The following is a 25,979-nucleotide window of genomic DNA, read 5'->3' on the forward strand; positions in this document are numbered from 1 at the left end:
AGTTTGTTTTGGGGACTGTTGGCCAATCCCGAGACCCATTGGTCAATCAGAGGCAGAATTAGGGTTTCCTATTTTCTAGGAGGATGTTTTGGCATTTTTGGTGGCTTGCATGTTGGAATTTTTCAGTTTTGATTCTGGATTCCTTATGGGTTTACAAAGAGCTTCGCAATGGTGTGACATGCAACTGAATCTGAAGATTTTATCGAACTTACTATTTTTAGTAAGTGGAGGTGAAGGCAGCTTATTTCTCTAGGTTTTTCTGGGTTTTCTAAGAGCATTGCAATGGTATAACATGCAAATCAATCTGAAGACTTTTCCGGACTTTTTGGTAAGTGGAGGCGAAGGCAGCTTATTTCTCTAGGTTTTTTTTGGTTTTCTAAGAGCATTGCAATGGTATAACATGCAAATCAATCTGAAGACTTTTCCGGACTTACTATTTTTAGTAAGTACGACAGCTGCTTAGATTAGAGTTAAAATCACTTTGGAAACACTTACTATTTTTAGCAGTATGCCATTTATAGAAGTATTATTTTTAGCAGGGGTTTTACAGCTCATCTCAGATGACTATTTCCTGCAATACAATTCAAGTCCTTGGCCCCAACTCTTTTGGCAGTATTCAGTATTTGGAAAGTATTTTTTAATACTTTAATTTTTCCCATGGCCTAGGCGTAATTTGTGTTATGACTAAAAGGGGACGACATGGTGTTTTTAATCAAATTATAACTTAAAGCAAGTTGGATGATTTTCTAAGCTAGATTGCCTAAGTTATATTATTATTTAAAAGTCATTGTTGAGCGCTCACTTTATACATTATTGGCATTTTTAATAAAGCGACTCTGCTATGAATTTCGGCGATTTGGGAAGGAGATGAAATGAAATGTAATGCCAATGCTAAATTAGGATGAATTGAATTTGCATTTGATTTGGGCGCCATCTGGAGTGAATTTGAATTTGAATTTGGCCTGGTGAGAGGTTATAAATAAAGGACTTGGGCTATCATTTTGGTATCTTTAAGAAAATATTATAACGAAGTGCTGCCAAAATGCAAAGTGAAGCTTCGGGGAACGCTTACCTCCTAGCCATTGCTTGATTTCTTGCTTGCAATATAGCAACTAGTCGAGCCAAAGCCTTCTCTTCATTCAAAGGAATGGATTGAAGATAATGTCGCAGATTTATGTATTGTTTGCTCATCTTGGAAGTGTTTTAGAGTGTCCAGGTTGTTGTTCGTGTGGTGTGCTGAAGAAGGTTTTTGTCTGTAAGTCTCACTGTGTTCTTCTCCTCGTTCTGGGTATTTCCTCTATCTCTATGTTGGGTTTACACGATATATTTTGTTAGTTTATAGAGCTTAATTCAGTGTCTTGGATTTTATTTTTGCAAATCGCCCCCTTAGCTGGTTGTACCATGTAGCTGAGTGCTTTGGGATGCGTGTGTTATTTATTTGGGTCAGTTTGCAATGGTTTGTTGTTCCAAGCTTGATCGCCTACCTCCTAGGAGTCATATGCTTTCAGTCTCATGTCATTCTAATAAGATTTGAGGGAGTTGTGAGTGTTTTAGTGGGATTTGGTGTTGCTGGTCTGTGTGTTTTCAGCATGCTGGACGTTTATCAGATTTAGAGTTTTCTGAGTTTGGAGTGATTTCTTCTGTGGAGAGTCCCTTGTACCTTGTGGAGCAGATTGAGCAAAATGTGCAGTTGTGTTCAGTGATTTACCTTTGTTGCAGACATGATAATTATTGTAATGTTGAATAGTAGTACTATCAGCAAGTTATATTTGGAATTGCTCTTCATTTCCCATTGAACAAGTGGAAGAGGCTGGCTTGCCGCCTATAGCTTATTTTGTATTATTGTCCTCCCGCTGCATAAGCAGTAGAGTTGATTGTTAATTTCATTCCCAATCCTCCTTCATTCCCAGTCCTCCTGCTGGATAAACGGTTGAGTGATTGTTATTTCAGTTTCTTGGCTTGTCCTTGGCTGGTTTACCGCTAGGTGATTTCTTCAGTATTTTTGTTACCCGCTGTATAAGCGGAAGGGGTTGGCTTGCTGCCCAAGCATTGTAATATTTCCAGTTATTTGAAGCTAACGATCCCCTCAACACCGTATGCTCTCACCTTCCCATATTGGGCACTTGGTGATCAGAAAGTAGAAAGGTTACAATTTCAGCATTATTGTATTTTCGATTTCCTAACCTTAACGGGTTCTTGTTGTGTTGTAACTGGAAATTAATCAAAAAAAATTGTGGGGATATTACAGCAAACAACTAGTGAATTCGACAAAGACTAGCAATCACTATCTGAAACATAAGAATCTCTAGAAAAGGCTCTGAAGGATCAATGTGTTGGATTCAAATTGTGATCAACAACAGTAAACTCGCAGTTTTGTCAACAGAGTGAAACTACCACTGCAAGATAGTAGGTGGATATGTAATTGCTATAGGGAAAAACAAAACCACCATCTGAGGATTACCACTTGTTTCATGACAACTGGCCGAAAGGAGAGAATGTGAAACAAACGGATAACTTTTTCACATATAATTCTGTTTGAGGATCATTCCAATACACGAGTTGGATGCTACGAATATATGTAGAGAGCATAGTTGCATCATTGGAGGCAAGAGTGAGTGTTGTATGGATTGAGTTGAAGAATTTGGTTGTTAATGGTGAATTTGGGAGATTGGCAGTGAGGACAGGAGCAATTTGATTTATATCCACTTGTTATATTCATTCTTCAGCATTAATAACATCAAGGTAGTCAAGCAATTGCTTCTACCAAGCTGCTTTTCCTCCTCAGAGATTCAAGAAAAAATCTCGAGTATCCATGGTGAATTCTTTCATTTACATCATTGTATTTCTCTGTTTTTGAGCAGTACATACTCATCTAAAGTTCATTTGATTTTAAGCAAGCAGAAAAGTAATAATTCATGTTCTACTGAATCCTACATTTGAATTACAATCACTTTGGGGGGCTAAAAACATCAACAAACAGAAGATAAACGATCCCAAACAATCTCTCCAGATATAGAGAAGAATTGGTTAGTTAAGATTATTTTCGCTGTATCGGAATTTTGTTGCAAGGTAAAAGGATGTACTTTTCAAGCATATCTACTTCAAATGAAATTCGCATTGTTGATATTTTAATGTTGATTTTAACATTACATTGGTCATCCATGTTCTCGAAGGATCTGCCAAAAAAAGTATAACAGCATCCAATCTAAAAGTTAAATTGCAGTTAGAGATCCACCAAAACAGGGCAAAAAAAGCATACAACTTTACATATTGATATCACCATGAGGTAGTAGGCATGATTTTTCCAGGGTCCATGAAGATGATTTAAGAATGCTTCCAGATTAAACTATGTGAGCTTTGTTGGATTAATCCAAAAGCACTTTTAAGTCATTAACAAGAGATGACAATTCAAATATCAATTAAGTAATTTCAAAGAAGTAAATAAGGTCCATCAAAAAATTTGCAATTGGATTAAATGCTGACTCCACTATACAGTTTCGCAAAAAATATGCACCATGTCTCATTTTTCTTAGCAGTTGAAACCATATCTAAACAATTCACTAGAAATTATCACACTCATCACAAAAATTATATCTATTGGGCATTAATTCATATATCAATTCTTCTTTAATCAAATCATTTTGCATGCGTAAACATAAACCATCACAATGACTAGATAATTACCAATACTACACAAGATTTTCACAATTCACGAGCTTAAGTTGAATAAAAATTTTGGAAAAAATTTGTGTCAAAGTTTTGAAACAATGTTTTGCAACACTCTCAGTGATTCATCAATGGGGTGAAAGACAAATGGGATTAGGATTGCAAGATTAGTTCCACAACTAATTGTGATGCAAACGAGAGTTATCCAAGGTAACATAGAGAATTAAAAAATAAAATTAAAGTTAACATTGATTTTCTATAAAAATAAAAAACATTAAAAATTAGGGATTTTCACATTAGAAATCATTCCTAATTACTTTGATATAAAAAACAGGAACAAATGGGCTTTGCCTAAATTCTATCCTCAATAGGTGAGGTCCACTTTTAAATGCCATGTTATTAGTGCTTTATTCAATCAGTCAAATGTTTTACTAAATTTCAAACCCATTTCAAAAAAATACTTGTCCCTCCTACACGTAGACTCCTCAACTATGCCATTTTTAAGGCACATTTAACATCCATTTAATGGGCCCTCTATAATGTCCTCATTTTTTTGCCATCTTGTTTTACAAGTGTTGGCCAGTTTCGAGGGCTTCTTGGAGGTTTTTAGTCTCGCTAGTAGTGTTCCAATGTTCTTGGTGAGCCCAATTCTCAGTTTCAATGGATTTCAGCAATAGTGTATGGCCCTAATCTTTTGGGGTTTGTTTTCTTTGGATCTTAGAGAGCACTACTATTTTTAGTAAGTGCTTGCATGGAGCTAATCTTTCTAGGTTTTTTGGGGTTTGTTCTCTTTGGTTCCTGGAGGACACTGCTATTGTTAGTAAGTTCTTGTATGGTGCTAATCTTTCTAGGTCGTTCTGGTTTTGTCTCTTTGGTTACTAGAAAAAACTGCTATTTATAGTAAGCACTTGCATGGCACTAATCTTTCTCGGTTTTTCTAGGTTTGTTCTCTTTGGTTCCTACAAAACATTTTTGTTTATATTAAGTTCTTGCATGGCACTAATCTTTCTCAGTTTTTATTGGTTTGTTCTCTTTGGTCCTCAGAGAACACTGATATTTATAGTATGAGCTTGTGTCAACATCAATTGTCACCTAACAAATTCAGTTGGTTCTCGTAGTGCTACTATTTTGGGATAGTCAGTGATTGCATTAATTATCTTGATGAATTGAGTGTTTAGATATATTAATTTAAATAAAATTAAAATATTCAAGTTAAATTATATATTTAACTAAACATTATTTTATTTAATAAAGTGACTTTATTTTGGTGCCTAGGGAGTAATAAGGCTTTAAATTATCAAATAAAGTGCTTTCTTGAGGTGGACACCAACATAGGGAGACATAAGGAGTTGATAAAGTTAAATTAAAAAATGTGAAACCCTAATTAAGGCATTGGGCTTGGACAAGTTTATAAAAAGGTATTTTGGAGATCATTTGGAACATGCTGAAGTTTATTATTTCTGATATCTCTCTCTAATTGAGAAGAAGAAACTCTAATGGGGTTCAAGAGATCAAGCGTGGTTCATCTCAAGCCTTTGGACAACGAAAACCCTATTTTGGAAATCAACTTCGGTGGTGGAAGACCTTACAGGTATTTCATCTCAAATCTTTGGACAACGAAATGCCTCTTGGTAGAGATATCTTACAGGTATTTCACAGTGTTTTCAGATTTGAGATTTTCTTCTATGGTTTTTTTCAGTGATAGGATTGCAAGAGGATTCAAAGGCAATATTGACATTTCTTCTTGGTTTGGTTTATTCACTTCATCCTGGCATGGATTTTCCCATATTCTTGGCGTGGTTTATACTTCAAAATTTGTCCAGAGACTTTGGTTTGAGTTTGGTGTGGATTGAGTTCCTTGTTTGGTGTGCCTTATACCTTTGCTTGGTGTGGATTTGATACACTAGTGATTTTCTTAATTCATGGCCTGAAGTTTGGAAAGTCATAGGCATGGAGATCATAGTTGTCAAGTTTTCATTTGGATGTGAGGGATTTTCAAGAAGGAAGCATTGGAGTTTGATATCTCATCAAATCTTTAAGCAGATTGGTTTATTGATTCAGGAAACCCTAGGCGTGGGATTCAATATTCATCTCATGCTTTGAATCTGCTGGTCATAGGAAACCTTCCTGTGTTTTGGGCTTTATGAAGAAGCTTAATTAGAATAAAATCAGTGTAGGCAAACTTCTGAAAGTATCCTCAAAACTAGGTGCAGTAATTCACAGGTCAAGCTTTATCTGCATTGCAAATACCCTCAAGCTGGACGAAACAAGGATTAATGCTGGTTGCTATGTTTCTCTTATGGTGAAGAGTCTTCTAGCTACCTTGGCTGACACAATATTCCTGAATGATAGGCATTTCTGATTCTCTGTGTTGCTGCAGTAAGTTGTATTTTCTAATAACTATTACTTTCAATCTGATTTTCTGCCAATAAGGTCAGCAAACTATAATTCTGTTACTGCATATCAATTTAAAGAACTAAGATCTTTGTCCTTTTCAAGTTTCAAATGTTAATTGATGTTCAATCATTATATACATTCCTAAACTATATCAAAAAACAATTCTTGCACTTGCAAACTGAAACGATACATTCAAGAAAGCAAGCTAACTATTTGACAAAATTATTCCGAGTTGGAAAGGCAAAATAAATTAGTAGCAAATAGGGTGGGACTTTACACCCTACATCCAAATTGAACTACAATAGCTAACATATTATTATTGAAATCATTTTATTATAGGAAAATAATATCTTTAGTCCTTAAAGCTTATTTCTTGTCTGTTGAAAACCCTTTGAAACAAACTTGCTTTGTATTCAACAAGTATCCCACTTGCTTATACTACAAGGACACATTGCAACGGTGGCATCATGGTCAATCTTATTGCACACATTTAGACTACTGTGTTCTAGGTGTTGTGTACTTTTGTTTCAAACAAAAAACTGTGTTACATAAATCCAAAAAGGCACTTTAAATTTTATTAGATGTGAACCTATGTTACCCAGGGACGCGTCCCCAGTATTTTTTTCAGGTGTCCCCATCCCGGAGACGTCCCGGGGACAGGGGACTCCTAGGGGACGTCCCCATAAATTCTGCATATTGACAGTGAATTTTGACAATGAATTATATAAGCAATTTGACTTTGACTCTCAATTTAACACAAATTTGGCATAAGAATTCTGCTAGTTCTTATATGTTAAGGTTCTATAATGTATATGTGCATGCTTTATCCATGTTTTCATATGAAAATTTAAATTTCCCTATAAATTTTAATTTTTCCTATTTTTATATAGCTGTCCCCTTTGCCATCCCCTTTGCCGTCCCCAAAATTGGCAAAAAAACCACCGTCCCGGAAACTCGTACCCCCGTCCCCTGTCGTCCCCGTCCCGGAAACTCGGGGTAACATAGATGTGAACGCAAACTACTCTAAAAGCCACTGGAAAGATTGTCCATAGCAAGTACATACCATCCATAGTAGGTTAGTTTATTTTATACAAGGAGCTTCCCCTTATAATTCTACAGCGCATCTCTTCCATTTTTTGTCACACTAAAAGGTGTCAGTTAAAATGCCAATAAGATCAAAAGGGATTCACAAATGTCTAAGCATCGATGTAACCTCTAAACTTAATTTCAGTTGTTTTGGAATACAATATGAATTGATTGTCTTCCCTTACATGCTGAAAGCTGAACAAACATGAGTCTTTTATGCCATTGAAGAACATATGCATAATCATTATAAATTGTTCATTGAAGTGAAGACTTAAGATTAGCAGCTGTTACAATGAGGACTGTTACAAATTGATGTTATCACTGTTAGAGCTATTACAAATAGAGGTTATGACAATAAGAGCTGTTGCGAATAAATGTCTTCAAAATGCAACCTTGAAAACTACACTAGAACTTGCCGTAAAACTTGTAACTGATAAGTGAAATGTTGCTTACCAAGCTGCAAGCAAAGAGAAAAGTAAAAGGGAAGTGTAGTGTAACTTAGCTAATGAAAACCAAATAACTAAATAATATGCCCAAAACATAGAAACAACCTGAAAAAACAACAGCAGAAGCAATCAACATAAAACATAACTTACAGCTATCTAGAGATAAACATGAAACCATAAAATGTATAAATAGTCTTACAGCTATAATTGAAAAAAACCAAGGAATGTTTATAAATAAAATAAAATGCATTAATATCAGCAGTAAGATTGTCAAGTTCCATCTTCCACAAGATGTTGATTGTCTGTTTACAATTGCAAGTATAAATATGCATGTTTCCTCGTGTGATTAACCTTGTAACCTTAATTGTAGAGAGTTAAAAAACATATACAGTAGTGTTTGTTGCCATCTTGCATGTCCCATTTTTGCTAAGCTTTTTCCCGTAAGGGATTTTCCATGGTAAGTTTTGACACTGCAGTGATGTTCTTACTGTTTTTTCCCCGTCTTTTCAAATTTCTTGTTAATTTCTATGTGCTTATTTATTTTCCAAAAAAGTAGCAATTAACCATAACTCTACATTAAGTTGATTTAATAAGCAAAACACTTGGGAGCAGCAGATAATTCATTTGATTTAAGCCATTAACAGTTTTAATCCATTTTAGTAAGTGGCTACTGCAATCTCAAAGAAAATTAGTGAAGACCATACTGAGCATACTGTCATATCCCTGTGTAGACAGCGAGATGCATAACTGTATGAGATTTATAACACATATATTCTCCAAATTTACCATTAATAAAATAATGTTGACCAATTTAAGGTGTTTACGCTTTAACTAAATTTATTAATGAAAGTATGCATCCTTTCCAACCGCCTCCGAAAAGACGTCATGCTTTCAAAAAGGGGTCGGGTGATTTCAGGAAGATATAAACCACGCCACCAAGGAAAGCACGGATAAGAAAAGAGAGGAGGGAAAAACGGAAAAGGAGAAGCGACAAACAGGTAACCCTGTTACTTAGCATTAATATTAATTCAGTTTTATTTGCACTGCAAGCTAGTGGCCAGCGGGATAGTCTGTGAACGCATCAGGCTGAGTTGATGTGGGAGGTAGTGGTGCTGGTTCTTTCCAGTGATGAAGAACCAGATCCTAGACGTGTTGAACACCCCCCTATCCCCATTGCCGGCAGTCTAGTACGCTCCCCGACTAAGCCGTCTGGGTGGCTCAGGTCGTCCATGTTGTTTATCTTCTATTGAAAGTATTTTTATATGCGAGTTTGCTTCAATCTTAATTTCTGTAATTTACCTTAATCTTAACGGGAATAAACATGGTCCAATTAATAGCACAGGTAGATCTGTAAATAAACATTTTCTATGAATCAATCGTATTTATAATGTGTAGAACGTAAAGCAATCAAAGTTATAATAAACTTATCATTCACGCCATACATAAGATCTGCAATATCAGGTCCAATCATTAATTATTAAAATAAATTCTAACCACAGACAGCGATGAATTGAATAAATATACATAAACCATTAATCCATAAAACACGTAAATGTGAGATAAGACAAAAAAAACTACAATTACTAGCAATCATGCTTCTGTAAATAAACAAGAACGTAATCCACACTACCATTAATAGGAAAAGGGTAAAACCACGTTAACACATATCCTGAAATCCACCCAGGGGTATGTTGGGCCCATCCTTAGCTGACCCTATGAGCCCTAAGAGACGGGATGGGTTTGGATGGGTAGCCTAGCCAACCTGGAGTGCCCCCAACGTTCTGAGTGGGTCTGTTTTTATGTAACTGAATTACTATTATTGCTGATATATATGTATTGCCATGTCTATAATGTTGCAGGGAGCCCTCGATCCGATTTATTGCCCTAACTAAACCCCTGGAGTGACGAATTTTATCCTAATCTCAAGAAGGCAAGGCAGGTACAGCAAAGGTTCATTACACATACACCATATTGAACAACCTCCTGAACAAATAAAGGATATATGAGGCTAAATTAAGTCTCTTGAGAGCTTAAATTGCATTTGTTAAGTGTAAAAAATGAGCCTGTTTTAAAAATATTATATGATTAGTCCTTGGATACGACTCTGGACAAATATTATTTTTCAAACTTTTAATTTCTGTGAGCTTTGACCAATGTGAATTTTAATTCATCTCAAAATGATCCCTATGAGTAGTCATTTGCTCTAATAACAATTTTATTTCCATATATATGCTATTTCTAAGACATTATGATTACAAGCTCCAAAAGCTGTACAAATGGGAAATAGAAGCTAACAGGTGAGAATCCCAAAGTCATGCATCGTATTCACCATTCCTCCCCTTTACTAACAAATGCTTAATAATGCTTGTGGGCTAAGTTGGTCACCCTTGCCTTGGAATCATTACCAACATACATGAAGAAATAAAATGTCATCTGAGGAAACAACTAATCATGGTGGTCATCTTGAGATGACTGATAACTCACATTGCTCATATCCCATAAAAACTAAAAATTCTCAAATGTCAGTTAATGTAAGTGGGAGTCTTCTCCACATCAAGTGACATTTAGTGTAAGTGAACTCCCCATGAAAACGTTCAATGCATAAAACTTATCCAGTTCCCTTTTTTGACAGTTTATGTAAGTGAAAGTCTTCTTCAAAATCAAATGAGCCACAAAATCAGGCAGTGATAGATTATGTGCAGAGTAAATGACTGTCTTCTGTGCATCTGCATCCATACCCATTATTGTCCGATTCATTTCCAACATTTATATCAGCAAAGAAATAGAGATATTACTAGATTTGGGATAAAGAAATATCAGCTAGTTAAAACAACACTCACATGCTTTCAGAGTCGGAACAATAATGCTTATCAAGAATCTTTACGGCAACTTTTGTACCATTCCACTTTGCTAACTGATAGCTATCCTGCTTGCATATTGCAAATAAGTCAATTTTCATGCTACTTAAGATGGTTTAAAAGTTATCTCATAATAGAATAAGCTTGAATGGTAAGGAGAATAATATCCTAACCAAATAAATAAAAAGAACTGCAACAGAGAAAATTTATATCATTATAAATTTTACTTTAAGCAAAAGCATATCAAACCACACTCTAATTGTCAAAAGGAACGTCCAACTCATGTGAGGAAAATCTTACGACATCTGCAATTATCATGAACATAAACTTCTTATATTTAGCCAACTTCGATGGGAAAAAATTTAGTAATAATGTTCATTCTAAAGCAAACTCAAAAACAAGGATGATCTGACACAGTTTTCAAGCTCACAAGTTGGCACACCAGGGAATCAAATTCAGCAATAAAATTCACTTTCAAATGAACTTGCGAGGCCTGACTATAGCCTAATTGCTCAGCAAATACAATGTCCTGGGTATTGCAGCACCCTTAATGTATTCCCACTTTGCAATTAAGCATTATTATCCCAATAAGGTTATTTGAAAATTTTCTCCTGTGTAAAAAATATTATATTATTATTCCTCTAATACTCAAGTCCAAAAAGTTCACATGTTCCACATACAAATATTATCAACGATCAGAGTTATCACAGATAAACAGCATTTTTTATTCAAAAGTGAAGTCATGCGAATATGATCAGAGTTTGTTCTCAAGTTCATAGGTACCACCCCTTAGGTCATAATTTGAAGCCTATGAAAATGCTTTACACTAGATCAATGTACACTTAACTTGCCTCAATTAAGTGAGAAGCTTCAAGAGCTGCCAGTTTGCATTGTAAAAAGTTCAACAGTTTTCTTAAGGCATTATTCCGGGGAGTTAACCTTTTGTGACTTCTGCACCTTCTATCTTGGTAACCACATGTATTTATAAATGACCAACCAATCCCACTTATGATTATGACTAAACATAGCCACTAATGTCAAAGATGAAAGACCTAATCATAGGGGATCCGATCAAATTTGCTCAATCTCTCTACACATATACAAATGAGTTACCAAATGGTACTCAAAATAATTTCATACTGTTGATCAACTAATATAACCTTCTTGTCCATTCACATAAGATGCATTTTTTCAAAAGAATCTAAAGGTAATTAATCAATCTTAATGAATACAGAGCATAATATCAGCTGTTGACTACTCTCTGATAAATCGAAATTCAACTACAAGAAGTCAGATTACTCCCCCTCAATGAGCTTACCAAGACTACTTGAAACCTGAATGCTTAGAGAAGCTAGAATGTAAAATTTATCAGCACCTACTTATTTTTTCCATTTTTGCAATTAAATGTTATTTATCACTTTAAACTTTCCCGATGCATAATTGTTAGATATGATTTCTCGATTGACAGCATTGAATTTTTTTAATTCAGTTTCTGGAATACATAGGGTTTGTGAATAATATTATGTTTGATTTATGGTTTTATTGACAGTTTCTCCAATGTAACATTCAAGGCCCAAGAGTCTATGAAAGGATATTTTAGATAACATTGATCACTAGTGCTAATGATAATTTGTGCAGAATATCACCTTGCAGAAGGATACGAATTGTATATTAGGCAATGATAAGACTGCATCAATACAAGGTATTTGGGATAATAGGTGGAACACCATAATTGAAAGAGCGAGTGGAAATCCTAAACAATTATTATAAATAGTAAGATGCATTATTAGCATATTGCTAATAAAGTTTTACATATCTTCTCGAAATTGAAGCCCTCGTGAACTCTGCGGGCCTCTAAATTTTCTTCCTTGGTGACTGAACAACATTAGAAGACAACCCATTTCATAGATACATCTTGCAATGTGTTGATTGGCAATCTCTCACAATTCATTTTGAAATGCCTTTTCCAATGGCCTTTTCATTTTGTCATGTGTAATAGGTTCTTCTTCACGTGTGGTCAAAACTGAGCAGGCCTCTACTTCAACTTTAGGAATGCAAACAGATGAAGAAGAGAAGGCTCCTTGATTGAGATCCTCTCTTTGCCAAAGGATGACCTGCTCAAAATGCAACTGCTTATTTTGCTTGCTTATACTCTCAAATTTATTGCAACACAATGCTGGCACAAGTGCATCCTTCGTGCCTGTGCATGATCTGATGCTCATGCCAAGAACACCACACAAATGGATTCACACCCAGTTTTAGGAACTTGTATATTTCACACCACACTTGTTGCAAATCCAAACATACACCCCACACTTGGAACATTTTCTGTCATGTCAACATACTTCCACGAGGGTCGATATGGATCTATAGAGTTTGTCCTTAGTGATTAAATTAACTAATTAAAAACAAAACAGAAAACAAGAGAGCTGTTCATAGAATAAAAAATGAAGAAGAAAACCACAAGGCTGATTTGGGTCTACTTCACAATAGAGTTGGCCCAAGGAGATACAACTATCAATCATTGTAATCCCTATGGCCACAAGTTTGGAAAACAATGCATTCCAATCAAATGAAATTAAAAAACTATATAGATCCTAACTCATTTTCAACTAAAAAAAAATAACAGACAGTTTTCATAGAAGAAACTATTGGTTAAAAATTTTGTACACCTAGGAAGATGTGCAAAATTGTGGTTTCAGCCACAGTGTGTGAGTTAAAAACTCTCCTAATTTAAGGGAAGACTCTCCCTTTTCTACAATTACAAATTAACTAAACACTAATCTAACTTGGCTGGAACAACATCCTTTTATTTTTCTTCAGAAAAGATGATATTATTTTCTCTTTTTAGAAAAGAAACAACAGTTAAAAAAACAAATACAACAACTTAAGGAACTTTATCAATTACACGAATGTTTATACGAAAAGGAAGTGAAATTTTCGTGAAAGCTCAAAGTCTTCCATCACTTCCTCAGGACGAGAAAATAGAAACAACACTCAAAGTCTTTACTTTCCACTATCCTATCTACCTTTCCAAAATGATTAGAATAAGAACAGCATACAGCATTCAACAACACAAAGTTTGCTGATTTGGTGCACACCAAACTACTATGAATAGGAAAAATTACAAGCACAAAGTCTTGTAACTTTTCTATATTATGAACTCTTAACTATGCTAATTTAATCTTCAATGTTTGCAGCACAAAGTCTACAATAAATCAAATTAAAGCTCTTTTTGTTAAGGATGTAGCCTCATTCGGGTTGAAGCAAGAGCTTTAATTTGATTTATTGTAGACTGCATCTTAAGGATGTAGCCTCATTCGGATTAATTGACATGTTACAAATTTCCTACAGCAGAATTATCTTAATGACTGTTGAAGTCGAAAGACATAGATAGTGATTGTCATCGTTATCCAATGACAGTCGAAGTAGTTAGTAAACCCAAACCGTAAATAAGCCAAGCACCGTAAATAAAGTTAACTAAACGGTGAACGATGTACGAAGAGTCATGTTCCTGTAGGGTCATGACTCTTAGAAGTCATGCCCCTACGTGGACATGACCCTTCACTCCTCTATTTATGCAACGGCATTGACACTTGTTGGGGAATGAAACCAATAACCGTGGCAATTTCACGATCCAGCAAGCAGTCGATGTTTTCATAAAAGATTAATAGACAGAGTTGTATATATACATCGGTGGTCAATATATTCATAGCAGTGATCTCATCAAAAGTCTATTCTTACTATATGTTATTAGACTATTGTTTTCTCTATCTCTGATCTAGATTCCTTAACATGGTATTAGAGCCAGGTTGGTAGAGAAAAAATAAAAAATAGTGCCACCTTTTTTTTCTAAAACAATTCAGACTTGCATTCAGAATCAAAGGAAGAACAATCATGGTGAACAATGTTAGAGTGGAAGATAGACTCGAAGGCGCATCCAACTTTGTCTCATGGAGAATTCGAATAATAGCAATTCTTCAAGAACTCGAACTAGATGCATACATAGAAGAAAATACTAAGATGCCCGAAGACTAACCAGAGAAAACAACCTAGAAAAGACACAACAACAAGGCTAAGAAAATCATAATTAACGCTGTTAAAGATCACATTCTTCCAACCATCTCAAAACTAACTACAGCTTATGATATGTTCAATACCATTCAAAACTCATATGAAATAAATAATGCAAGCAGATTGCTCACTTTGAAACAGCAATTAATGCATATCTACATGAACAAAGGAGAAACAATCACATCTTATTTCATTAGGATTTCAGAGTTGAAAGACCAATTGTCAACTATTGGAAATAATGTAGATGATATGGAGCTATCTCTAATAGCACTTAAGGGATTACCATCCAGTTGGGAATCCTTTATTCAAGGCATTAGTGCTCGACCGACACTACCAAAATTCGATCAACTCAAGAATGATTGCACTCAAGAAGAATCTCAACTAATTACAAGAGGGTTGGGTCCAAACAAAGGAGAAATTCAAGCACTACATGCTAGCACAAGCAACAAAGGGAAGAAAAGGAAGTTCAAATGGAAGAGAGGAAATAATCACAAAAGCAGAGACTTCCCCAAGATTCAATGCTACACGTGTGATAAATTTGGACACACTCACAGGTTCTGCCCAGAAAGAAAGAAAGCTCAAGCAACCATAGCTGAAGTCAAGGAAGTAGAGAACCCTCTATTTTTCTTAGCCTTATCAAGCGAACTAAACTCAAACAAACATATGTGGATAATCGATAGTGGAGCATCACGACACATAACCGGATTTAGAGATCAATTTGAAACCTTTGAAGGCCACTCAACTGAAGAAGTTACAAAGGAGACAATTCTACCTATCCAGTGAAAGGAATTGGGACCTGCTCAATTCAATTAAGAACAGGAGTTACATTACAATTGAAAGATGTTCTTTTTGTACCAGGTATCAAAAAGAATTTGGTCTCTATTTCAGGACTAGCTGATCAAGGATATCGTGTCACCTTCCATGAAGATAAAGTTCTACTCTGGCCTAAAAATTCTAACATAAAGAATGCTATTCCTATAGGATCTAGAGATGGTAGTTTATACAAATTATGTAATACTCAAAAACAAGCACTAAATCATGAAGTATCAAACTCTAATGAAATTTGGCATAGAAGATTAGGACATCTTCGATTTAGTGCCCTACCTTCTATAGGAAAGATTACCACAGGATTACCCAATCTAAAATCTAATCATGTTGGAACTTGTAAAGGATGTACTCTAGGGAAGAACTCAAAAAGGTCCTTTCCCTCAAGTGAACACAAATCAAAAGTTGTACTAGAACTTGCCCACACTGATTTGTGTGGTCCAATGTCATTACCATCACTAGGAGGATTCTTGTATTACGTGATATTTGTTGATAACTCTAGGAAAACTTGGATCTATTTCATAAAACTCAAAGAATCAAATGAAGTGTTATTTAAATTCAAAGAATTTAAAGCCTTAGTGGAAAATCAAACTGAGAAGAAAATAAAGACTCTAAGATCAGATAATGGGGGTGAATATATCTCTGAAAATTTTAAAGAATTTTGCATTTCTATTAGGATTAAGAGGGAGTGTACAGTACCTTATAATCCTCAACAGAATGGAGTCGCAGAAAGGAAAAACAGAACCATCATCGAAGCCGCTAAAGCCATGATGCATGATCAAAATCTACATATCTCATTTTGGGCTGAAGCCTCAAATACAGCTGTGTACATTCAAAACAGATGCCCTCATTCAATCCTAGAGAATATAACACCTAAAGAAGCCTTTACAGGGAATAAACCAGATTTAAGCCATCTAAGAATCTTTGGTTGCCACGTGTATATTCACGTTCCTAAAGAAAAGAGAACCAAACTAGATTCAGGCATCAAGATAAACCTAGTCTCAATATCAGCACTGGAGGACAATGGATACAGAGTGACCTTCATGGACAACAGAGTGTTGGCTTGGCCAAAGAATTCATCCATCAAGAAAGCTAAAACTATTGATCAAAGACAAGGCTACTTGTATGAGCTATGCACAGAGCCCAACTTAGTCCTAATCCATGAAACTACAGATGCTGATGAAGTCTGGCATAGAAGACTAGGCCACCTGAATTTTAGAGCTTTATAATCAATGGGAGACCTTGTCACAGGTCTACCTAAGTTAAAGCAATATCATTCAGGGGCATGCAAAGGATGTGCCCTAGGTAAAAATACTAAGGGTGCTTTTCAAAATAGTACTAGGAAAACAAGTAAAATTTTTAAGTAGGTTCATTTCGATGTATGTGGACCCATGTCCGTACCTTCTTTGGGGGGATTTTTGTATTATGTAATATTTGTTGATGACTACTCTAGGAAAACTTGGATCTACTTTCTGAAATGTAAAGAATCGGTAGAGATCCTTAATAGGTTTAAAGAATTCAAATCACTAACAGAGAACTACTTAGAAAATAAAATTAAAACCCTAAGAACTGATAATGGGGGGGAATACACATCAAAATTATTTAAAGAGTTTTGTAAAAATTCAGGGATTAAGAGGGAGTTAACAATACCTTATATCCTCAACAAAATGGGGTAGCTGAGAGGAAAAATAGGACAATAGTTGAAGCTGCCAAAGCTATGATTCTTGATCAGAATCTAAACGTTAATCTTTGGGCAGAAGCAACTAGCACTGCTGTATATATTCAAAACAGATGTCCTCACTCCCATCTTGAAGATAAGACCCCTAAGGAAGTCTTTACTAAATCAAAACCAGATATCAATCACCTTAGGATATTTGGATGCCCCATCTATATTCATGTACCTAGGGAGAAAAGATTAAAATTAGAGCCTTCTGGAAAAAGGGGAATCCTTGTAGGATATAGTGAAACCTCCAAAGCCTACAGGATCTATATACCTGGTCAAAAGAATATTGAACTAAGTAGGGATGTGATCTTTGAAGAAGACTTAGCCTTCAAGAGAGCCCAAAGCTCACTAGACCCTGAAGTCTATATCCCTACCCCTAGCATAGATGAAGATCCTACTCCTCAGCTTCAAAGGGAGAATCCTAAGGAAACTATAGGTGAAACTCAAAATCCACCTAGAGAAAACCTCAAGAAAAGACCACTATGGGCCACCAAGACTGTAGTAGAAGCTCAAAAGTTTGTTGCTCCTTTAGAACCTTCAGGGAAAGAAAAAGGCCTAATAAATTCACTAGCTATGTTGCCCTTATGAATGATCTCTCTAAAGCCGAACCAAACAATGTATCAGATGCACTTGAACATCAAGTATGGAAGGATGCCATGTTTGAAGAGTATCAGTCCATTATGAAAAATGATGTTTGGGAGATTGTTCCTAGGCCAACTAAGAAATCTGTTGTTTCATCTAAATAGCTTTTCAAGATCAAACATGCTGCAGACGGCAATATTGAAAAACACAAGGCCAGATTTGTAGCTAGAGGGTTCTCACAAAGGGAAGGAATAGATTATGAAGAAACTTTTGCACCTGTTGCCAGGTATACATCAGTAAGAGCTGCATTGGCCATTGCAGCAGCAAAGGGGTGGAAGGTACACCAGATGGATGTTAAGACAGCATTTCTAAATGGTGAGATCTCAGAAGAAGTCTACCTAGAGCAACCTGAAGGGTTTGAAATTCATGATGCAGAGTCTCATGTGTGTAGACTCAAGAAAGCTCTCTATGGGCTTAAACAAGCTTCCAGGGCCTAGTATGAAAGAATTGACACCTATCTCTCAGGACTAGGCTTCTCTAAGAATGATGCAGATCCTAATCTCTACTACAAAATAAATAAAGGTGATATGCTAATATTGATTTTATATGTTGATGACTTATTAATCATAGGAAATGATCACCTTATAGATCAATGCAAGAAAGATCTATCCAAAGAATTTGATATGAAGGACTTGGGACTCCTTCATTACTTCCTAGGATTGGAAGTATGGCAGAATTCTGACAACATTATACTAAACCAAGGAAGTATACCACTTGAACTCCCAAACTGAAAACTGAATGCTATCACCAGTCCAAGGATGATGACTGGATGTGGCAATGCAACTGGCAGTCTCCTCCTAAAAAATAGGAACTGCAACCAAAACCACTAGAATGATTCCTGAGGTCCCCTGCTACGTCCCAGTCAACTCCCAGTCAATCCCTAGAAATTAGGACACCTTCCTAAAATTTAGAACACCTTAGATTGTCCAGAATGGCTTGTAAGTCCCCCACACAGCTCCACAAGCCTCAATATGGGACCCCTTTCCACTCCATTGGCCTACGGGAACCCGATGATAGGCCAATCCCTACTCAACTGCCTGTCACCTAGGAAGGGGACATTACATTTATGGATCACAACGATATGTTCAACTAGATATGTTGTAATTTCATGTGCTTGTTAGCTTGCATACATAGAGCCTGGCTTTTCTCATCTTCATTAAGGTATCTTCTATTGGGTAAATTCATGTTATCCTCTAATTTCGTAATTCAGAGGCATAGCCCTTATTGTCATCTTCATTAAGGTGTCTCCTATCGGGTAAATTCATGTTATCCTCTAGTTTTGAAATATAGCTATACTGTCCTTACTGGATAAAGGCACCCTTTTGTTACATGTTCAGCCTTTCATCATACCATCACATTTGAAAAAATATAATACAAATCTTTTACAAAAAAAGTGTTAATAGTCCCACCAACATTGTTTCATCTCAGCAATTTCTGCAAGTTTTATCATAAGATAGGTGTGCATTGTTGTTCTCTTTGCATCCATTGTTGTTCTCTTTGCATCCATGTATGACTATATCATTAGGGGTTAATAAGAAAATACCTTGGGGCTACTTACATGATTGTATATATGCTTAAGGAAGGTGTGAAGTCTTTGTATCAGCAAACCAAGATATAAGTGCTTAATGAAAATCAACTTGGAGGCACTTATAATGGGATATGGATTGCCTCAAGGTCCATTCTCATGTCATTTCTCTTTGAATATCTTAAAGATAACACTTCAGTGAATACCCTCCTAGGACTAGGAGAGCCTAAAGTGGAAGGAATTATGCATCCTTATCAATTGGTCCATTTTATCCCTTCCTAATAATAAGTTGTAAGCCACCTTCCAAAGCCAAAATAGCAAAATCTAGTTTCCCAAATATTTATTTGTAATCTCCCCTCTTCAAACTTAAACTATGTCCAAACAAAGGTCAAGTTATAAATAAATTAAAATTATAATTGAAGTTTATTTTAAATATAATATCAAGGGGCATGTGAAGGATTCTAACTTATATCTACTTGAGGAAAATGATATTTAAGAGAGACCAAGCAAGGAGAAGGAACATCGAGAAAACAGTTTATTATCTGATATTTACTCCTTGTTGGAGCATGGAACTTTGGTTTGTTTAACCTGAGGACAAAAACCCTCTAGGTCTGGAATTGGAGGATAAAAAATCCACAATTCCTTAAAGTGATTTCACACAGAGATTACCATTGTGCAGATTTCATCAATCTTCAGTCTGCAATTAAAGTATTATTCTTTTAAATTACAAATATATTTAATATTACTACTGTGATCGCTGCTCATATTAACCAGTCCCTACCATTGTTATTAGCATAGTTTGTAGACTCGGACTCAAAGAGTACTCGGCAAGCCAAAAAAATTGACTCAGCAAATACTCGACAAAAACTTGGCAAAAACTCAGCAACTTAGAAAGTACTAAAAATTAAAATTTCTTAAAGAAACATTTTTTTTTCCCAAAATTCAATTACAAAATGTATTAAGTTAAAAAAATGATATCTTGAAAGAGAAAATGCATGGTTTATGGCAAAACAATGTGTGAAAAAAGCATTTTAACTAGTGTTTTACATGCGTTGGCATTTTTACCCGATTTTTCCCCGTCTATAAAAACTCGCCCAGCAAAGAAAATAGAGTACTCAGCAACTCAGAGAGTACTCGCAGAGTTTGCAAACCATGGTTATTTGCTTATTTGAGAATTATTGTATCATGATTATTACTGGTAAACTATTTGAATGAAAATGGCTGCAGCATATTTTTCTACTGTTTAGTGCTGATCTGAGGCAGCTGCAAACCTGATTAAGGGAGTTGAATCTCAACAGCAGCAATTTGTTAAAAAATGGTGACTGTGATGCATACAATTCATGATATTTTAATATCAATGGGTTGATTGCTGTCCCTAGAGCAATGCTATAAAAAAAATCAATTATTTGTATCAAAATTAGAGAGCTTTTATATTTTGGAGGACAAGGCCTACATGTAGGACCCAGCAAAGCAGGAGTGTTAAGTGCATGTCGCTTATCACATAGATATCAAACCTCCTAGTTGAGCAATTGACACTTTGGGGGGGAGCGCATATTTATTATTTTATTGCTGCTGTTGGAGTTCTTTGCTGTTTGCTTTGGTTAACATTTTATCATATTTTGAAGTATTCGAAGAATCCCATGCCTTTGGAAATTAGTCACAGATCATTAAAGTGGCAAATGATATTAGTTACTAAGGCAAAGCATAGTTATTGGGGCTTATATTTGTATCTGGGTTGCAGCGCAATATCTGCGATTGCAGCAAGTTATAAAAGTAGTAGCAGTATCTAACCAGGTGACAGCAGCATTTAGTTAATCATTCCAACATGTCTGTAAAGAGTCGTACCCTTCCATAAGGGAGTAAATAATTAATGTTTAAAATTTAATATAGCTGTTTAATACTAGAAAATAGATATAATATTATTGATCTACAACAGCCAATTCAGAAGCTTTGTGAACAGCCTTTAATATTTGAAATTTGTGAAGTAAATTAAATTTAATTAGATTTTACAAAATATTCCTTTCAGGATATTACATTATTGCCCACATTGGAATTCCATAAGACTATCAACATCATTTTTGGGATTGCATATTAGTAAACAGGTTGTAGTAATATAGGGTGGACCAATTGAAAGCGTATTTTAATAGATAGTTCTTTTGGAAAGCTTCTTTGCTCAAGGATTATGACTCGATTGATATGCCCCACATCAAAAGGTTCCATATTGTATTCAATTAATATGGTTAAATTCCATCGGGAGGGTTCACTGTAATGTTGCATTTTAAGTTTTAACTTTTAATAATTCACCACTTTTTGTAGGAGCATTCTAGGAATTATTTACAGATGTAGCTTTACTCTTCTCTCTCATTAAGCAGGATACTGATGTTTAAGTCCAGTTGGTTTAAGTACATTCTTGTTGATCCGTGGATAGGAAGTATCAGTTATATTTCTTCAGTCCATGTGCTAATTTAAAAAGAATTATTAAGAATAATCCTAAATAGACATTGAAATTTGATTTATAGCAAACTGTCAGGCTCGCATAGAATGCAAGAGGCAATGGAAATACAAAATGAACAGGAATGATTTAAATCTACTGGCAACACACTCAATAATATCAGAAAAATAATGCGGTATATAATTCATATTTCAGGCACTTATTGTGGGTATGATAGATTACAGTTCAATGAAATCCAACAATATAGAAACTTATCTTTTACTGCTTTCAGTTGGGACTGTAATATCATAACCACAAACTAAGGTTCATTGCTAATTGCTTAAATAATACTATTAAAAAACTCTTGATGGAAGTACTGAATCCATCTTTTTTTTTGGAGCTCTCAACCCATCAGGGTTAGCACCTGAGTCTCTTCCCTGGTTTTACTTCTCCCCAGCCAATCAACCCAGCCATATGAATTCTATCACTATAATTACTGTGAGATAAAAGCTAGGTAACATTCTTCAATCACAAAAATAAAGAGTAAAATTCGCCATACCTTTGATGTGTCTGCATTACGTGGAAACGACAATTCTACTGGGTTTAATTCATATTCAGGAACATGCTGGGGATTCGCTACACTCATTGGTGTTTTCTGGCAATCAACAGATTTCAGAGATATCCATGTCACATACGTCACTAATAATTTAACCCTAAATGAACGACATCAAACCAAATGTAAATTAGATTTTAGGAAAGAATCATACAGGTGATTTGGCTCCATTTGATTTTAATATATTGCATATTTCGGTGTTGCCATAATACTTTGCATCAGCTAGTGGCTGTTTGCAACGTTCGTCAAAAACAAAAGAAACTTGGTCAGAAGAATAAAAAGTTGTTAGTTTATACTTTATAGTGATACTAACGACTTCTAGACTTACAAAAGAAAAATCCATTGATCCAAGCTTAGAAAAAACCAATAGAGAGATAACAGACCCACCAACTATGACCAGCACTAGGCTTGCACTATGTGATTGACATCGAATTCAGTTGTGAGACACTCAAAAAATACATGTTCCTCATTTAACTCCAGACCTGCTTACTGTCGTACAAGTTTAAAGATAACTACTTATTGCTACATAAATGAGCTGAAGAGATCATATTAACAGTTTCAGTTTGTTCCATCTAGAGTTAAGGGAATTTGTATGTGCTTCATTCTAATTCTGATGGAAAAAACGACTATAGTTTGAAAAGAAATTTATCATATAGGAGACGCACTAGATGAATTTTATAGTTTCTTCTATTTATTATATAGGAATTTTTAACGAGCCAAAGTTTAATTATTTATTTCCATTCTACTTGAATATACTACAGCATTCCATGAATATAAATCATGACAGAGATCGTCTTTTTATATAGTTTCCATGACACTTGCATGGTAATAGTCTAATAGAATAGAGTATATCTTCAGCTGGGACTAATACAAGCTAAGTTACACGGTTTGTAGAATAGTAATTGTGACTCAAAACTATTCTAACAGTAGAACCATCTCTACGGTTACAACAGAAATTATTCAAATTCACAAAATGGAATGGCAATAGAAAAAAGCGTAAAAACAACTCATAGAACACGAAAAGATTATAACATAGTTCTTATTATCATAAATGTAACATACATTTCTTCAGTTATATTAACAACAAACAACTCAGGGAGAATACCTAGAACTTCTAAAAGCTATATTCATTGTTGTCAACATGATCATATGGATGAGGGTATTCATTGTTGTCAACATGATCATTTGGATGAGATAGGTTGGGAATATTAGCTGAACAACCATCCAGGCCCCATACTTAACAACTTAATTGTAACCTCAAAGACATTTTGTGGTACAGGGTATGTGACCAAAAAAATTATTCCAACCGTAGAACCAACCTGATATTGTTACAAATCAGGTTCTTAGGATACTAATCATTATAAGAAAAATATATGTAAATGAAATGAATATCATACATGCACAAATGTATACACAAGATATACATGGGAAAAACACTTTTGGATAAAAAACCCCATAAAGCATCATTTTATTAGAACGCTTAAAAAATAGTCTATAACAAATAGACTTGAACCTGAGGATACTCCTACAATACTTCCACATGGCCAATAATACCTCTTGTGCATTGTCATACAACTCACTATAAATCTCCAAATTTACACACATCTCATATGAGAGAGAACCTCCTTAAATATAGGAGGAAGGATGGCTTCACTAGTCACACCTTTTCAATAACTCCCATTCATAAATAATTAATGATCTAACAGTTATTTTATGTTTTATTTAGCTATTACAGATAGTAAATAAAAATGTGTATACCGCTTTATAAGGATTATTTTACTTATTTAAGATCTTGCTCTAATATAGAAGGATAATTAGACCTATTTTAAGTAATTTGAAATTATTAGAACATTCTAGATGATGTTAATGAGAATTTGGTTTTACATGAGCCAGATTTTATGTATAAGGTTCTCTCCTTAGAAAGAAGTTTTTAAGTGTTGAAGTTACTCCATGTTTCCTTATATAATTATGATAAATATGCACAAATAGTTGTTAATCTTGAATGGGCTTGTCTACTCTTGGAGTGTCAATTCATATAACTCGAGATACTATATTATCCTTTGTAATCTATGACATCTTGGTGGCCTTCTTTTCAACTGTCTCTCCAGCTCTACTCAAGAAGCTGTCCCAATCATCTATAGGCTCGTCTTCTGCTACTATTACTTCCTTTGCCAATCTCTCCCTAAGCTATGCTAGGATAGCGGATCGTTCCTCTCCTACTTGCACCTCCTTGAGCTGCTGATCTTCTCAGGGTGGAGAGGTTACTTCATCACCTTCTTTCTCTATTTCCACATATACATCTTTGCCTGCCTTGTTGCTAGCTTGCTCATGTGTTGCTGGATTATCTTGTACTTGGGGTTGCTTCCCTTTGTCTGTCCTTTCACATCTATTATCTTAAATTGTAGACTCCATGGATTCATTCACATCGTGATCTACACTTCCCTTGGGTGGCTGATTTTTCTTGTTGGTTGTCTGGTTCATTTCAACTTCATGTATAGATGAGGCACTGGTATAAGGACAGCTTGAACTTGATTTATGCCTTTTATGTGTTGATCCTTCCTTATGACTTCCTTTCCTCTTTGAGCCTCTGGAGTGAGTTGACTGGGTGGCACTTTCACTCACACTCATAATTTTTGTCTCTTCATCGGATGAGTCTAAATCTCCCATCAAATCAAATGTCATCTATGCATTTGGCTTTTCAACTTTTGAGTTTGAATGTCTACCCATTATCACATGTAGGCCAAGACTGACTTCATCAAGTCTTTCAAATCTGTGATCTCAAAATCAACTATTTTCTTGTCTAATTAACTTCTTTTTTCTTGTCTTTCTCTCATTCATACTATTATCCAAGCCTTGTGCTCTCTTTACTTTTTGGGTCTTTGTGTGCCCCTGCATCGCGAACCTTTCGCTTGATAATCTAAGTATCAAATCGCGGCTTTTATGTGTTTTCAAACCCAGTCGCTTGTCCCTTGTATTTCATAACTATGTCGGCATTATGAGTTTCTAGAAGTTCCCGATTGTCCGACTTGTTTCCTTAGTTTCTTTGTTTTCGTTGCCTGGACTGAAGTTTCTGAAAAACTCGAAGTCTCGGTTGTTGGTGGTGGAGATTCTGATTTTTCACAACTATGCAATCTAAAGATCCTACCTCGATTCTCGGGCGCCACCACCTTGTAAAGCGATCTGTACGAACTAACCTTGTTTGCTTAGCAGTCAAGCCTTGATACAACGGAACCTTGTGTTGGGGTCGTCGCGGTTCCAGCTCAGCTTGTCACCATGCGACGCTCAAATTCCAAGCATCATATCAAGGAAAGATTTGCAAGTACTGTTATTAATGACAGATTAAACAGTTGGAAGCACGTAAAGGTGGCGGCTAAGGCCGTAAAACTTGATATTATCGTCTTTCACAGGAAATTTAATGCACCACCTTCAGGAACCGATCAGAGTAACGCATGTCATTATGAGCTTCCTTGTCCCAAATGGTTCTCCCTCATGATGGTCAGCTGCCATTTGATAATCTAGACCTAAATTGGCTAGCAACTAAGCAAACGAATATTATCCTAGGATTGCGGTCTCTTGCATGGAAACAGTGAACTGAATTTGCCGAATATAGAAAAACTATCGCTCTATTAGAAAAGATTGCGGAGCAAGCTAGAAATCACGAACAATATTTGGAAGAAGAAATTGTGGCAAGAA

At 35.4% G+C, this 25,979-nt stretch overlaps 1 protein-coding gene across 2 annotated transcripts in view; it reads right to left on the bottom strand.

Annotated features, from left to right (window-relative positions):
- The window catches only part of LOC131076828 (integrin-linked protein kinase 1), a 201,358-nt gene that overhangs the window by 164,672 nt on the left and 10,707 nt on the right, over nt 1-25,979 (bottom strand). For both annotated transcript variants that reach the window (XM_058014157.2, XM_058014158.2), the window contains exons 2-4: nt 22,441-22,515; nt 22,233-22,328; nt 10,436-10,521 (exon numbers count right to left, since the gene is read on the bottom strand). In XM_058014157.2, the coding sequence (XP_057870140.2) occupies nt 10,436-10,521; nt 22,233-22,328; nt 22,441-22,515 (257 nt within the window). The remainder of the gene's footprint in view (nt 1-10,435; nt 10,522-22,232; nt 22,329-22,440; nt 22,516-25,979) is intronic.

This window comes from Cryptomeria japonica, chromosome 9, assembly GCF_030272615.1.
Source record: "Cryptomeria japonica chromosome 9, Sugi_1.0, whole genome shotgun sequence".
NCBI lineage: Eukaryota > Viridiplantae > Streptophyta > Pinopsida > Cupressales > Cupressaceae > Cryptomeria > Cryptomeria japonica.